The 16,893-nt window shown below is 38.8% G+C and overlaps 2 protein-coding genes across 4 annotated transcripts in view; both read left to right on the top strand.

Moving 5' to 3' along the window:
• LOC105688973 (fibroblast growth factor receptor homolog 1-like) overlaps positions 1–11,585 on the top strand; it is a 41,982-nt gene extending 30,397 nt beyond the window's left edge. The window contains exons 3-11 of one of the 2 annotated variants that reach the window (XM_012405667.3): positions 5,788–6,147; positions 6,238–6,615; positions 7,557–7,723; positions 8,130–8,262; positions 8,355–8,852; positions 8,943–9,441; positions 9,528–9,668; positions 9,749–9,854; positions 9,939–11,585. In XM_012405667.3, the coding sequence (XP_012261090.2) occupies positions 5,788–6,147; positions 6,238–6,615; positions 7,557–7,723; positions 8,130–8,262; positions 8,355–8,852; positions 8,943–9,441; positions 9,528–9,668; positions 9,749–9,854; positions 9,939–10,055 (2,399 nt within the window). In that variant the 3' untranslated portion in view covers positions 10,056–11,585. Of the gene's footprint in view, positions 1–5,787; positions 6,148–6,237; positions 6,616–6,785; positions 6,968–7,556; positions 7,724–8,129; positions 8,263–8,354; positions 8,853–8,942; positions 9,442–9,527; positions 9,669–9,748; positions 9,855–9,938 lie in introns of both variants that reach the window. The other variant, XM_012405659.3, reaches the window with a different exon arrangement.
• Positions 11,586–12,152: 567 nt separating this feature from the next.
• LOC105688064 (polycomb group RING finger protein 3) lies at positions 12,153–15,365 on the top strand. 2 transcript variants are annotated; one of them, XM_012404108.3, is made up of 5 exons: positions 12,153–12,284; positions 12,524–12,823; positions 12,904–13,049; positions 13,129–13,272; positions 13,362–15,365. In XM_012404108.3, the coding sequence occupies exons 2-5, from the start codon at positions 12,547–12,549 to the stop codon at positions 13,485–13,487; spliced, it is 693 nt and encodes a 230-aa protein (XP_012259531.2). In that variant the 5' UTR covers positions 12,153–12,284; positions 12,524–12,546; the 3' UTR covers positions 13,488–15,365. The 2 variants fall into 2 exon arrangements, with proteins under 2 accessions (XP_012259531.2, XP_012259523.2); XM_012404100.3 differs by having other exon boundaries at positions 12,154–12,294.
• Positions 15,366–16,893: the final 1,528 nt, after the last annotated feature.

The following is a 16,893-nucleotide window of genomic DNA, read 5'->3' as shown; positions in this document are numbered from 1 at the left end:
ATTATAACCTACTGCAGCTATTATCTGAAAAAAAGATCCCCATTAATTCCCGTAAGGCGCCTAGTTATAGCGACGCATGGGTCAGTTTTTCTTTGCAGCCTACCGACGACGACCGACGACTGGATATACATAGAAGCGCCTCTCGTATTATACGGTCTGTATTATAATAAGATTACACACTCGGAAAACAAAAAGGAATTTTAATTAGATTGTCAACTCGAAGTTTTCGCTTCACGTACCGCGCGACGTTTAGAAAAAATCGTATCGCACGAAGTCATATCTGCCGTTCTTATTATATGATCTGAAATAAAATTCTAGACGAGGCTGGGGACTTTTTCGAACAAAACGGCAAAAAGAGAAAAAATTGAGAGAGATTTTATCCGAGAGAAAATGTGAGGCAGTAAAAATTCTTTGTATACCTACGTACGTAGCGTGCGTACGTAAGTCGCGATCTTAATCAAAGACGAATATTTATGATAAATGGTTGGGTTAAAATTGATAAAAAGAATGAGATTGAAGAGGCCACGTTTAATCGAGGCACAAAGGGATACAACAAAGTAGCTCGTGTGTAATTGGGGCGGAGTAAAAGAACCCATTCCGTTATTGTGTCAGGGTGTCGAGTTGCGCGCTCTCCCACGCACCCTTCCTTACGTCGTATATAGATATAGCTGCCAGTTCTTAATCCCCATAGGTCTCTCGGACAGAATCTTTTGACAGATCAAACGATATCTTTCCTCTTAACCGTAAAGCCCATTCATGCCGAGACATTAATTCTACAAAAGAAGAAACTTCATTCCCCGCATCCCCGCGACCTCCTTCGAAAAAGAGACCAAGTCCGGACCGATTCAACTATATCTAAACCTTAGTTTTTCCTATCGCGACGGTATAGTTATACTTAAATACGTATGGGGTACAGCGTAGGTATACATATACATGATGGTGAAAAAGAACGGAGAAAATTACGAGCATCGTTTAACTCCTAACCAGCAGTATATTTTTCTTTCATCCGAAAAAAGAGAATGAGAGTGAAAGCTTTTTCTTGATTTTTACTCTTTCTTCTCAAAATCGCTTTTGATCATCGTCAGGCGTCTGTCCAGAGATAATAATGATAATGATGATATATTTCTTTTATCTCATTATGCGCGGTGGAAAATTTATACGTAATGGTTTATTTAATCGAAACTGTTGTACGCTGTATAAATATATAATCAAAGCGACTATTCTCGATTCTTTCAGATCGTTTATATTTCTACGAGGTACTCGGATACGTCGTCGTACGACGACATTTTTCCATTTTCGAAACAATTTACCAGCAAAATTGAATCGTTCGTACAAACGACGATCAGGAGTTTCCTAAACTATGATCCCCCTTCAACCTGCTTTAAGAAGTCAGAAAAAAAAGGGAGAGAATAAAAAAAAGCAGTTGAGAAAAAAAGAAAATTCCCTGACCTACGTCTTGGTTGGAACTTGCACAGCGATGTCGTGTGGCGGGTGCGATGCAATTAAAATAGCATAAATCACGTCGTGTCGTTAGGGTATCCATGGGGGCGCGGACCCGCGAGTGTCTCGGTGGTAGGAGGGCGTCTTTTTATCTAACTTTTAAAGTGGATAGATACTATTTCGAGTCCGGAGGAGAGACAGTCTACGACTACAGACGGCGTCGTTCCAGAGATTTCTCCGTTGCTTCTGTTTCAGCTTTTGAGATCCAAGTCTAATGAGACGTACGCGTGAATAGATGGAATACGGTGGAGGGTAGGTACCCTAAAATACAATGCTAAAGAAGGTCTGGTATTCTCTTCAGAAGTTTTGTTTACTTTCGATCTTTTATTCTATTGTTGGATTCTTTTATAAGTTTCAACGACTGTACCGGCGGTGGTAGACAGCTATTTGAGAATAGGTGTTTTCTTTAATACGTATTAGGTACTCTGACACGCGTTCGTTGTAATTAAAACACTTCGTAGGAGGTGTTGGTTTGTTCACACGTCGCTTAATAGGCGGAGAAATCTTGAAATCCATTTTGTCATTCAAACTAGGAAAAAATCATCACCGTTCGAACTGGGGAAAAAAATCTGTCAACCGATGATCTAATCGCTCACGATCGAAAATTGATAGTTTACGAAAATCTCATGGCCGCGCAAGCAGCCTTTCTATACGTTCGTATAATTATATTGCCGCAAAAACTCTCCAATTAATTTACGGCCTGCGCGTGCCACCTCGAGTAAGCTCTCTGCTCTATATATAGACATAGGGAGTTATAGTCCCCGTGTGAGCTTGCGGCTCTTCGTGAGCTTCGATATCCGAGTGGAAAAAAAAATTCTACTCACCGCTATAAGCCGTGGAAGGTTTCTCGGATTATTCGTCTCGCGTTGGCCGTACCTGTTCAAGATCGAATGAAAATCGAGGAAATAATAAATGAAATATCGAATAGAACGACTGCGCAGATACAACGAAATAAAAATGGACGAGTCGACCGGTCAAACAACCGGTTCGCGGTTGTCGCCTTCCATCAACGTTCAATTATGGTTTAGAGAATTAATTAATCCGATTCCCATAAGACGTCACGGGACATTCGCGTCACTATTTTCTGCCCTCGGTTTTCTCGTTTTATTAATCTCAATTCATACACCGTCTCGATCTGATTTTTCAAGCTGCTTTTTTCGTTTCGTTTTTTTTCTCTCTCCACAAGTTCGACTTTTTTATTTTTCTCTTCTTCACGACCGTGAGCCGTATATATTCGGTCTCGTAAACCTAAGCGACAAAAAAAGCGTGTATGTATAAGCCATTGTTTAGATGAACCCTGGAAACAAACGATCTCGTATTACTAAACAGTGTGTGAATTTTGGGGTGCATTATGTATATGTGTATAATGTTACCATTTCGTACCATTAAGAATAACCCATTAGCCGCGCTCGGTATCGGTGTCTTTTTTTTTTTTTTGTCTCTTTTCTCTTTTTCGTATCTTGTTTTGGTGTATGTGCAGTTTGGGAATAATCTGGTCCACAGATTTTGAAACGTTGAATAACTGCAGCAGTGACGACACCACACGAGTCACTATAGACGTACCGTATGTTTATTTCCACAAGTCAATCGTTGACGCGACTTAAACGACGTTCTCTACTTTGCTTTTGGGGTGCGTCAATCACTTAGTTTTTCAACCCCTCGTTTCTCTCACGACCCGCGGAATATGAGTGAAAACTTTACGTAACAAACTTTCTATTCCATCGTCATCGTTTGTGATATATAATGATAATGGAATCGTAAATAAGCACGTACGACTTCCACACGTCACGTTTGTTAATCCTAATCAATTATGTGAGACCGTTAAGCTAATGAAAATTGAAAGTTTTATATCTAACATTTTGACATACTCTCAACGAACTTTGATCATTCGACAGCGGTCCACGTATTACGCACGATGCATCCTGTAGAGTAAAATAAATATTGTCTTACGATTTATTGGACACGATGCGAAGGGTTCAATTAAATTTACGGTTCAATGTATTACGCATAAGTTCGCTCTATATTCTTCGTCTATAATATACTCATTCAGCGCGCAGTGAAAGAGATAGGGGCGCGTATTTGATCCGTCATAACGTTCCATACACTCAATAATATATCATACAGTATATGGCTACATCATCGAGTTAAGCAAACCATGTAACTATTCGTGATTGTTTGAACGAGCTCTCTAAATCATCAATTGCCCCGTATAGAAAATATAACATATCTCCCAATCGTTTTTACGATCGCCGAAGAACCGAGTGAAAATAACGAAACCTGCGGAGGCATCAGAATACCGAAAAAATGTGATTCCCTCGTTGTTTCACTTTTGTAACGAGGTGTAGATTTTTACCGGTAAGTGGTCGATCGTTCGATTTTCCGCTGAGATTTTGACGTAGCCTTACAACACGTGACGTCACAGGCCATCTGGCCGACGCCGGGCACCAGAAATAGCACCCGAAGTATGGGTAGTTGGATAGGTATGAGCTTTTTGGTACCACCTCGAGACCGAGAAGTCCTCGGATTGGTTAGCCGCCCAAGGTGTACGCGGGAATATACCTTAAAATACAGAAGTTTATTTATTTGTCAATTGTCTTTTCTTTTTTTTTTGTTGCTCATTTTTTCCTCACTAAGGGGGCGAGGGATTTTTTTTGTGTAATCGCAAGTGTGATTCACAGTCGAGATCCGCTGTTGGTCCACGTGCGAGACAGATGACGAAGACCGTAGGTTGTTATACGGTAAGAGTCCCGAAGGAAACAGTAGATACAATAAACTAGTCGATTTCCGGCGATGGTTGAAACGCTTGTGCGATGCAGTAACAATATGCGATTAAGTAGCCGCACCGCGGTCTGTGTCGCGGAACTTTACAACCGCGACGATCCATCGTTTGTGTACAAGAGTTTTTAGTCTCTTTCCCTCTACAGAGGCTCGGAGATACAGCGAACTTTCTCTGCGCGCGAGTTTGTTGTCTGCGAGACAAACGCCAGAAATAATTTCGCATTTGCACGACCCAATGCGAGGCGACGCGCGCCAAAATGGGGCGGCAAATAATAAAGACGTTAATTCTACAAGCGTAGCCCGTCTATTCGAATAAGGCTCTTTTTCCGTGCATAATATATGCCTGGCGAGGCGTCTTTAAGAATCCATATTTTGTTGGACGCTCCATCGTTTCCGGAGAGCAGATTTTATATTTATACATCGAGAGAGAACGTGACGCGTTAGAATCTGTTAAGACGTTGATACTTCGTAATTCATAGAAAATCAACGGCCACCGGAAACCGTGGGCGATTCGAGGCGGGCGTGCGTCGGGCAAATGCCTTTTCTCTTGTATACGGCCTTTCTTTTCATCGTATTATAATACCCTTCACGAGACCATGCATCATCGATCGCCGTGGTGGAGGATACGATCGGGCGAAGAATTTTCTATTTTGTTCAAATTCGGCGTAGGTATCGCACTTTCGAAACACGTACATATACAAGTTATATCGATACTCGGATGAACTATTTTTTTGTAATTGTGCCGCGGCTAATGGCACCTCGGCAGCCTATCTTTAGCCCGATGCATTCTGGGTACAAGAATACATATAGTATACGAATGCGCCCGGTGCGTCTCGAAACGGAGGGGAGGGAAGAAACGAGAGGGGGAGAAGAGGTCACAGGACAGTGTCGCGATTCAGTTCTGGCAATGGTCCAGCTCTGACTCCGTCAACTGCTCGGCCCCCGTCATCTCATGAATGAACAAAATTGCATCGAAATCACGGTGCGGTCGGGTGTCACCCGCACCTTTTATATTATATATTATAGGTGTCCCGCGGTAGGTATTATACATTTTGTAACGCCCTTGAGAAGATCTGCAAGAAAAATTTTCGACAATAGAAATGCATATCGCGGATGTGTATATAGCATTAAGATTCTATTCAGCGAATTTGAACGGTGAGACACCCTGTAATTTATTTAAAAACAGTTGATGATCCTTCGCACTCCTCTTGCACGTGCGGTGCGGTATGGAGGAATTTTGAAACGTGCGGGCGATTCATCGGCGAGATTATATGGGTGTCTGATTTATGCCTATGTTGTGTGAAATTTAGACGCACGAAATGATCACGTCGAGAGGCGATGAAGGGATTTCGTTTGCATTTTTTGATGGTATAATTACAATATTCATCGGGACGGGGATGACGCGAAACTCATCTCTGAATATGCATCGTACGCGATACGCGAACCGCGCTTAGAAATCCCAAGGATGACGAATACGAAAATTTGAACGTTGTTAAAATTTTGTTGCAGATTTGATAAATCCCGACGTGATCGTCGACGTTGGAGAGAAACTACGTTTGAGATGTTCGCCGAGGTTTACTTCCGATACGTCTTGGTACAAAAATGACGTTGCGTTCAGATCGCCGTCGTCAAGGGTTCGCGTGATGAAACAATGGATAAAATTTAAAACGGTCGAACTTGGAGATACAGGAATATACGGATGCAAAGTAGTTACGAGAAAAGCTGTCGAATGGAGAAACGTTTCAGTGACGGTAGAAAGTCCGGTCGAAGGTGTTCAAAGAGACGAACCGTTCAAACCACTGGATCTCGCGCTCGAAGCACAGAGACCGGCGGAAGAAACGAACGAGCTAGGAATGAAAGGGGCGAGAAGTAGGTCTCAAAATTCCTCAATCTGATAATTGAAGTTCAATTTTTAACCGGGTCGCTAATCTTGTTCCTTTCGTCAATTGAAAATTTTAGATTTGCCAGTTTCTCTTTCCCTGCACCTGGACACGGACCAAGACAACGATAAGGTAGACGAGACTGAGGTGGGACTCCATAACAAAACCGCCGCACTGAGTCCACCACATTTTACGAAACCGGATCAAAACTACAAAGTGGTGGCCAAGCCTGCCGGTAGTACACTGAAACTCAAGTGTCCGAGCGAGGGAAACCCTGCTCCGAATATCACATGGTACAAAAACAACGATGTGCCAAAAAGAACGTTGGGCATTGTTAAAATGAAAGGGTGGCTACTCATCATTGAAGATCTCGTCCTTCAAGACGGTGGAAACTACACTTGCGTAGTGTGTAACACTCAAGGGTGCATCAACCATACTTCCAAGGTCGACGTTATCGGTGAGTTTCTACAAATATATTATCTTTCATACGTTCATAATTTGTTCATAAATTCGCTTCGATTCCTATACCTCGTCCTTCAATAAATTACGAGCCCCGATATGCGCTGGATTTCGTTAAATCTGCATAAATTTGAAACGTCAACAAAAAAACAAAAACGCATAATTTAGAGAGATTCCCGCACAAGCCGTACGTCGCCCCTGGCTTCCCCGAGAACATCACCGTAGAGCTGAACAGCAATGCCGAATTCAAATGCGAAATCATGTCAGATTTGGAGCCCTATATTCAGTGGTTAAGAGTAACCGAACCTCCCCCAGAAGACACGGAATCGCCCAACGGGACTATACTTAAGGTACAAGTCGGTGAAAAGGGTCGAGGGGAGTAATAATTCAGGGGCTAACGGCGGTGGTTGGATATTGCAGAAAAAAAAAAAAAAAAAAAAAACATTTACATTTCCTCTACATGTTTTATGTGAAAAGCTGGTGCTGGCGGTGGAGGAGAAATATTTCTCTCGGATATAACAACTGGTTATGGTTACATTCGCTGGAATAAAATACGTCCAATTTTCAGGAACCCTAATCACGATGTACATGTTTATATTTATAGGGTGTTGGTTGTGTATATTAATATGATTTCGTGTATTTACACGTGGTAACACGATAAACGTATCCGGAATCGGTGCACGGGACGTCATATCACGTCGTCATTTTACCGTTAAAACACCCACGTCAAGCGGTGATTTCACGTTCCACTAATTTCGACTTGATGTGACCACATGCACACGCTCCTCGTTTATCTTTGACGCGTTATTATTGGAACGCCTGATTCGATTGCGATCGTCGGACGTCCGTTTCCATATCTGCGTCTTATATGCTTTATATGAAAATTTACTTGCGTATCTACCTTTTTAAAAAACGGTGGTTGGGCTTCTTTTCGTATAGAACGTTTGAACCATCAACCGATCCTGACGATGCCACCTCAGAACACAACAGTGGTAATAGGATCCAACGCCACGTTCAACTGTCAAGTGCTCTCCGACGCTCATCCTCACGTGCAGTGGTTCTACGGGTTTCATTCCTCCTTGAGCACGACCAACAAAAGTCTCGAGGTTAATAAATGATCACTTCCCGAAGATGAACACCGATGCATGTGCAAGCTTGTCGCTTCGTTCGTAGGAAACTTTACGCCGAATGCGATTTACTCGACTAATTTGTTCGGCAACATATCACCTTTCTGCTCTTACTTTAATGCTTGTTGATTGTTCCATGCCTCGCTTCTATCTGCAAAATAATAATCGTTCCGCTTTCCGCTTGGTGAATTATTCATGTTTAAACGCTGCATGTTACATTCGTTACAGAAATAAAATTCCAGATATCATTATGCTGAAATTAAAAAACAAATCAATAAATGACGATGCAATTGCATGTGTTTTACCCAGTTGCCAAAGTTTTTCGATCGAAGACCCGTACGATCGAAGAGACATAAATTAACGTGAAATCACATTTTTCAAATAGGCCGGAGACATAACTAATCCGGACAAACTAGAACTTTTCAACGTTACCCAGGAGGACGAAGGCTGGTATACGTGCATAGCCGGAAATGCCCTTGGAGTTGCTTTCAGCAGCGCGTATCTCCGAGTCGTTGAATGTGAGCAGAAAATCCTGATATTCGTCTACCGATAGCGGCGACTGTTGGGTTGATGATAAACTTACAAATCGTTTTCTTACCCGTATTTCCAGCGCTGGACACCGACCATCCTCGTATGCCGCTGACCGCACGGCCTCAATCCGTCCTAGTGAACATCCTGGCCGGTGTTTTGTGCGCTTCGTTTCTACTGGGGATAGTAATAGTCGTTAGCATTTTCCGTCGTCTTAAACGAGAGAAAATGAAGAAATTACTAGCAATAGAAACTGCGAGAGCGGCGGTAGTAACGCAGTGGACAAAGAAGGTCATTGTCGAGAAGCAGCACCTGGCGAACGGTCAGAATGTACAGGAGCCACTTTTAATGCCGGTGGTTAAAATTGAGAAGCAAAAGTCGACCGCCACCGCGGAAGACAGCTCGGGTGGAAGCATTTCGGAGTACGAATTGCCACTGGACAGTGCCTGGGAACTTCCTAGGGAACATCTAGCTCTCGGCAACACTTTGGGCGAGGGGGCTTTTGGAAAAGTTGTCAGAGCACAGTCGAACGCCCTTAAACCGGGAATCCCAAGCGTCGTAGCGGTCAAAATGCTCAAGGGTAAGTTGAGAGCACTCGGCCAAGCTATCGCCCGTATAGTCCGCGAGCGACACAAATATTTCAAATAAAAAAAAACATCTTTTCTCTCAGAGGGACACACGGACGCGGAAATGATGGATTTGGTATCGGAAATGGAGATGATGAAGATGATCGGTAAGCACGTGAACATTATAAATCTTTTGGGGGCCTGCACCCAAGGCGGACCATTGTACGTTGTCGTTGAGTTCGCTCCGCACGGAAACCTACGGGACTTCCTCCGCGAGCACAGACCGAGCTCGGGGTACGAACCGACTATTGGTCAGGAAACGAAAGAGCGAAAGACTCTGACACAAAAAGATCTGGTATCATTTGCATACCAGGTTGCCAGAGGTATGGAATACCTCGCGAGCAGACGTTGCATCCACAGGGATTTGGCAGCGAGAAACGTCCTCGTCAGTGACGAATACGTCCTGAAAATCGCCGATTTCGGACTCGCCAGGGACATTCACTGCCACGATTACTACAGAAAAACTACTGACGGAAGGTTACCCGTAAAGTGGATGGCTCCCGAAGCTCTGTTTCACAGAGTTTACACCACTCAGTCCGACGTGTGAGTCATCCAGACAAATATATTGAAAAAAAAAAAGGTGACATTTTCAAGACCATGGATTTTATTTCGGGAATTTTCAATTTTAGGTGGTCGTACGGAATTCTGTTGTGGGAAATAATGACTCTGGGCGGTACGCCGTATCCCTCGGTTCCGTCCGTTGAGAAATTGTTCCAGCTATTAAGATCTGGACACCGAATGGAAAAACCTCCGTGCTGTTCCATTGAGATGTAAGTTCCGAAGATTTTACCGCGCTTTGAATAGTTTTTTTTTTATGAAACTAGAGCCTTATTACACGTTTATCTTGCAGATACATGCTCATGAGGGATTGCTGGAGTTATCAACCAAACGAACGACCAATGTTTGGTGAATTGGTCGAGGATCTCGACAGGATATTAACGATAACTGCTAACGAGGTGAGAGAGATTCGGTTTCCCCCTCAGGATTGAAAATCGCGCGTCAAACGGTGTTTTACTTACATTCTGCTCCTCTGTCCACAGGAATATCTGGATCTGGGTTTACCACAGCTGGACACGCCGCCGTCAAGTCAAGAATCCAGCGAGGCGGATGACGATGACGACGACGACTGCGAGGAAAAGTTTCCCTACTTGTTGTGAATGACTCCAGATTGACTACGTTCCTGCAATTAATTGCACAGCGATTAGAGAAAATCAGAAACTGTAAAGCATGACAAGGGATTGACTATGTAGTGAACAAAAAATGACACTACGAATCCTTAGAGATTTTACGAGTCGAAGATATTGCGTCGTTCGGTGAAAATTCGCTGACCGATAGTGAAAACGCCAAATGATAGAAATCAGTATTGACCAATAACGCGTATTCTGTAGAGTTTAAGGTAGAAATGACGATGAGAAAAATAAGCAACGAAGGAATAACTATTATTATTATATTGCCGCAACATGACGATGTGGAGGCGAGCGATGTATCATTCTTATCACTTTGCATAGAACGCGAATTTTCGTATCAATAATAACAGTAGGTATATGATATTGACAATTATAAATATAATAATTTTAATAATAACATTGTGCCATGACCGCGTGCCTTTTGTTACCAGTTTGTAAACTACCTAAAGTTTCATCGTTACGAAAAAATATAAATGATCAAACCACACGTATTTTTGTAAAGAATTTACACAGACGTCGTATTACAATCGACATGATTTGATGGGACAAATAAAAAAAGCTATAATCGCCTGCAGTTGATATACTTTGATTCGAATCATCGAGTTGACTGCGGCACGAAATATTAATCATACATTTTCAAATCAAATAAATTCTAATAGGTATGATATTGTGTTTGTAACTAGTCAATTTATAAATTCAAAGTTTTGTACGATAGAGTTTAGAAATAATATGTAATATTTCTACATGCCTAGTTTAATAATTATATCATAAGTGTGATCCTGTAAAAGTGTATACATGAAATTCGTTGGAGAAGAAACAGAACAGAAAAGGTGAGGATGAACAAAGAAAACGAAAAATAAGGTATGATGAGGTTTATCATATCATTTTCAAACTATGAATCCACGCGTTGATTTTCAACGTCGTCCGAAGTATTTAGAAAGCATTCAAAATGTATAGTATAACGGTTTACTACAATACTATTATGGAGTAATAATAATTAACATTAGATAATTTATTATAATTGTAAAATAATTACGCGTAGCAATATATAAATTTGAAAAACATTTTTTTTTGTTTTATATTTTTGGAATATCAATTTAAGTATACCTTTAATGTTATGAGATGTGCTATGCACAACCCTGCGAATTGAATACATATATAATATATGTGTATCGAACTTTCATTGAAAATATAGAATATATTATTATATTATATAAGAAGAAGGAAAACTTGTAAAAAAAAGTTATAACAATAGGTTCATACAATAGACATAGTTCTATGTTTAAAAACAACGTGTAAATAGTATTGATTTGTTTATTATTTAAATGAAAGGGAATAGAAAAAAAATAAAATTAAAAAAAAAATGATTGTTTATCCATGTGCCTTAGCGATAACCAGTAAATAAAAAATTGCAAAATGCAAAAATAATTAAATAATGTATGTTTCGTGTAAACGAATTATTGTAAACGAATTGCAATTTTAATAAATCAAATATATGTACATCGAGTTACTATCATAAATGAATTTGTAATTACCTCTTTCGATAAATTGATAAATTGATTTCGCATTATTGGATTCCATTTTCTATGGTATGTATCTAGGACAGTGATTTTCAACCACGATTCTCAATCAAAATAAACACCGAACGAGAAATTATGAACGAAATTCTCACAACACGAATTTGAACAAAAACTGAGAGGTTGAACTCTCGAGCAAATAATCTGATTTCAAACAGCCGCAATGAATTGCGTTCTAATTAGAATTGAAAATTCATACCTTCTGAATAAACCCGACGAATTCAGACGTATCTGGGGCCAGTTCAGATGACACTTACATTTTTTCCTGATCATTCAACCTGCGGGGTACAAGGGCTAGTGAAATGCTTGAAAAATTGCGCTAAGGGGTGAGTTCTATATCGTGGTGCCGCCAAGCGTACGAGTTTGACAGCGTATAGTACCCTATTTAAAAAAGAAACGTTTTAGTGTTTCTGTAAGCCATCCGTGTCGCACCAGTCAATTCGTTTTGTTGTCATCAGCCACATTTGCAATAAGTTATTTTTATCAAATTTTTAGTATACCTGTTATTTTTTTCTATTTATTGAATCGTCGTACGGTAGATAATAATGTTCTGTTCAATCGATGATGTTCGCGTTTATCCTTACGGTGATATGCACGACTGAGAGGCGCCGTAATTTATAGGGTACAGTAAGGTTAGAATAAGATAACCCACTTTCATTCAAGCTTTGACAAACACGTTTTATATCATTGAATAGTGAAGAACTCTTTCTCGTTCGGCATTTGTAATTATCTAGAAAATTATCGACATTGAATTTTTTCATGTGTTATATTTTATTTGTTGGTGTTACAGTGGCGTGTTCTTTGTTGTTTGAATACTCACAGATGTCCTGATCCGTCTGTTTCATTGTAGTTTAATTACAGGTGACACAAGGTATCGCGAATAAATGGTGCTCACCGGTGCCATGGAGAGGCGAATAAAGCTGAAAACATTGAATAGTCACATTACGTGCAAGATATGTCGCGGCTACCTTATAGATGCTACTACTGTCACCGAGTGCCTCCATACGTTCTGTAAAAGTTGCCTAGTCAAACACTTAGAAGAAAAACACACCTGTCCAACATGCCAAATAGTTATTCACCAATCACATCCTTTACAGTATATCAGTTTTGATAGAACTATGCAGGATATTGTTTATAAACTAGTTCCCGATCTGCAAGAAAGTAAGAATGAATTTATTTTTATCCTACAATCACTTGATCAATGCTATTTTTTACTCAAAAACTGGTCTATTCAATTCCAGATGAAATCAAGAGGGAGCGAGAGTTTTATAGAGCCAGAGGTTTGCCCTGCCCAAAAGATGTTTTACCAAATGCTGGAGAGTTGGAAGAAGAGAAACAGTCGGCCGATGCTCATGCCGAGTCTGATTACCATCGAGCTGATGAGCAGGTTTGTAAAAGATCGCTGTAGTGACCTAGATTTCTAGATAGTTTTTTTTTACTACAAATATGTGTTTCATCATTTCCAGGTCAATGTCTGTTTGGAATGTATAAATGCCAGCTTAAAAACATTGAAACGAAGATTTATCAGGTGCTCAGCACAAGCGACCATCACCCATTTGAAAAAATTCATTGCCAAGAAAGTTCTTAATGGAATGGAACAATATCGTGATGTGAGTAAAGCTCCTTTTAAATTTCATTGGAGTTAAAAGATGTTGCATTTGACGTCAACAGCATTCACTATGATCGCTCTGGTTTACAGATCGATATCCTGTGCAATGACGAACTTCTGGGCAAAGATCACACGTTAAAATTTGTCTATGTAACAAGATGGAGGTTTCGAGATCCACCTTTAAGGCTACAATACAGGCCTCGCATAGATATCTAAACTATCTTTTGGTGTGTAGAAAAAACTGAATTTAAGCAGCTTTGATTGGAGCCCCATTCCGATCTATCAACCAACTTGCGTGCTTAATATACAGCTTTTATTTATGGATACAATGTATGAATTATATTTTAGGTGCATTTTCCGTGCTAACAGAATGAGTAAAAAAAAAAAATAGGTATACTTTATTTTCACGGGCGAGAAACAAATATATTTTAGCCAGTTCAAAAGCAAAAAATGCATTGAAAAAAAAAACTATCAAAATAGCAACTAAGCGCAATACCTTATATCAAATATCAATTCTATTTGAAAGAAATTCACGCACGTGTGTATTTTTATATTTTAGTGTAAAATCATCGATCATTTATCATTCGCACGTTCTAATCGTCATTCGAAATTTTGTACGTCAATTCAGCAATCGACTCTTCATCATAATCTAAAATATCTACCCATTTTGAAAGGTTTTTTATTCTTCTTTTTTGAAAAAACAAATAAATAACAGATTACTATCTAGACGCATTCAGCTGCGGTAGGCCGTTTATATATATTTACTTTTTTTAAATAATCATATTGGACGCTTGTTACCGACCAAAAGGTTGAATATTTGGCCAAGAACGAGTCAGAGTCAATGTGAATGTATATTTTCAATATAGGGTTGAATCGCAATCTACTAAAAGTTTGAAAACGATATACTGTACAGTCGTTAATGATATCAGCGTATTAATCGTAATTATTATCGTTTATGTTTAAACTTTATTAGATATTGATTCTTATTTGTCTTAGCCAGTACTAATTCCAGACCAAACAAGATTCAGAAAATATTATCGTCGTCTTAATTGTACTATAATATGTTTAGATTTTAGGTGGTAGCCCATAAAAGAGTTTTTAAATATTCTAGGAATAAATAATATGAGTTACGTTCATTGATTCCAAATATGTTTTTAAAGATGGAGATTTAGTTTGAAAACTAGTAAAATTTTTTGAAAAAATAACATGTACATGTGGCTGGTACGGAAAGCATTGTAGTTTCAGAAATTAAAATACAAGTATTTTTAACTGGGAACCAGATATATCAGATACGTATACGTGATATAATAATGCCGATCTGAATTTATATTTTTCGAAGCATTGAATTTGCCGCATGCTATTGTACACGTGCTACGTACACACCTGCATACCTTGGTGTGAATCGCATTGATAAATTTCCTTATAAACTGCATATAGAATGATGCACCTCCAATTGCGTCATCTGTCACAAATTTTTATGTGACAAATTATGAAAACCGATCCCATTTTACGGTAATGTGAGATCAGTGTATAATATATAACTTCCCGTTTAAGATATATCTTCTACCTGATTGTACATAGAATATTTTTGACAGAACTCTGGAACTATCTACTGCTTTAAATAGACTAATTGTTAAAATAAGTGGACTAGTATAAAAAAAAAAATCTCGGACGTCGTAACTTTTTACCTTTGTATGTTCATGCGCCATGTAATGTGGTTTATTTCTTTATTTCACTCAATACAAAAGTAAAATGAAATGTTTCAAAATCAGTCGGAGACCGAAAAAAAATTTGCTAAATCTCACTGTACGAAATTCGATCGACCATTTGAGAGGAGTGAAAGTAGCTGAACCGTACCTAAGAATTTGAATAGTTTGAGTGAAATATAGAATAATAGATTGCCGCTTGTAGTAGGTGAACTCAATTAGTTCTAGATAACGATTAAAAACAGAGTGTGATTGTACATATTGTTAGGTAAACCAAGCAACTTTGCTAAGTAGTAGTATATTCGATTATACTAATGCTTAAAAATATGTTGTACACACGTGTATGTATCACCATAAATTATTAAATAAATATGTTTTGTACAGTAAATCCTGTTTATTCACTCAACGCGGTGACAATGACGGTATTCATTTTTGAAAAATTGATTATAATCATAATCGGCACCGAATATCACAAGATGAAATTTTCTGTTTCGCCAAACTGGTATAGTCGGATTCTTTCGAAAGCGAAAGTTTGCATCAACCACCTTTACATGTACCTGATACAGGTACAAATAACATTGTTTTTCGAATAGCTTGAAAGTATTATTCTTGTTATTTGTCTTATTTCTTTTTCCATTTTATTTTTATAATCAGATTTCTTTGCATAAACTCGCGGTAATATTATGTTATTACTTCGACACTAATTCGCGAGTAACTCATCGCTGTATCTTTGGCTTACCCACTTTGTTTGCACTCTGTGGGAGAAAGGGGTCCTTAAAAAAATTCACTTTCGCGATTGTTCAACTCCCCGTTTTAATGCGATTGTTACAATTGTGAACAACACGCTATTGTCTGTTTGAAAAAACAGTTATACAGAATGTGAAAATTTCTTCAGATTCGAAGATGTATAATTAGAAAAAAATGGATTTGAACGCGGCATGAACATTTGAAGTCGATCAATTTTAGCGGATTTCTAAACTATATTTCGAATTCCAAATAGCGAATTTGAAAAATGCTTTCTCTTTTATAGGTAACGAATATTTTGTCACATGAAATGAGGAAAAATAATTACCTACGCTAATTGCATATTATTCGATTACACTACGTATATAAACAACGAACAAAATTACTCTAATTACCTTATCGAAATGAATTAGCATTGAAACTTTTTGCTAAGTAAATAGATGAATAAATAAATAAACTGGATTTTTAATTTGCAAACAAAAAAAACGATCGACAGCAGCTAGTCTTTCTTTGATCAGGTATGTGGCATAATGAAAGGACATTGCGACCGTTAAAGGTCTAGCCTTTCACTTTTGCAGTGAATCAATGATAAAAATGTGGTATTGAGCCTATGTTGTATATGAGTATTATAGTTTTTAATAGTGATTGTAGGAATTTTTTCTAACGTAAGTCTTCAAAATTCCAGGATAATCAGTGATTTTACGCTTCAATTGAGCGGACAGTATAAACTTCAGCTGAAATATTTTATAATTATGACTTATAGCTCTATTTGGGGTGTAATAAACTGTCTGAAAAAATTAATATCAGAAAGATGACAGTGTGATTTTCACTTTCAATACAATTAACTTTTCTCTGTAATTATGCGTGCCCGTCTAAATCGCCAACTAGTGAATAAACAAGTTATTTCTCTAAAAAGCGTACAGGAATTTAGAGAGCCGCAAATTAGATAGTCATATTATAAAAGTTTGCCAGATTATTTTAAAAAAGAGGAAAGTAAACTTGACGATCCCTCTAAGTTACAAGTACATTCCATTTGCATTTTTCTATCTGGCAGCATCCAAACATCTCTAACAGATGAAAGGAGATCAATTCTACATGGAGAAACTCTCCTTTGGGAAGATGTTTGAATGGAATTGCATCATATTGCGATTGCAAGACGCACAATTTATTGG

Source organism: Athalia rosae, chromosome 1, assembly GCF_917208135.1.
Source record: "Athalia rosae chromosome 1, iyAthRosa1.1, whole genome shotgun sequence".
Lineage (NCBI taxonomy): Eukaryota > Metazoa > Arthropoda > Insecta > Hymenoptera > Athaliidae > Athalia > Athalia rosae.
This window is presented reverse-complemented; position numbering and strand designations above follow the sequence as displayed.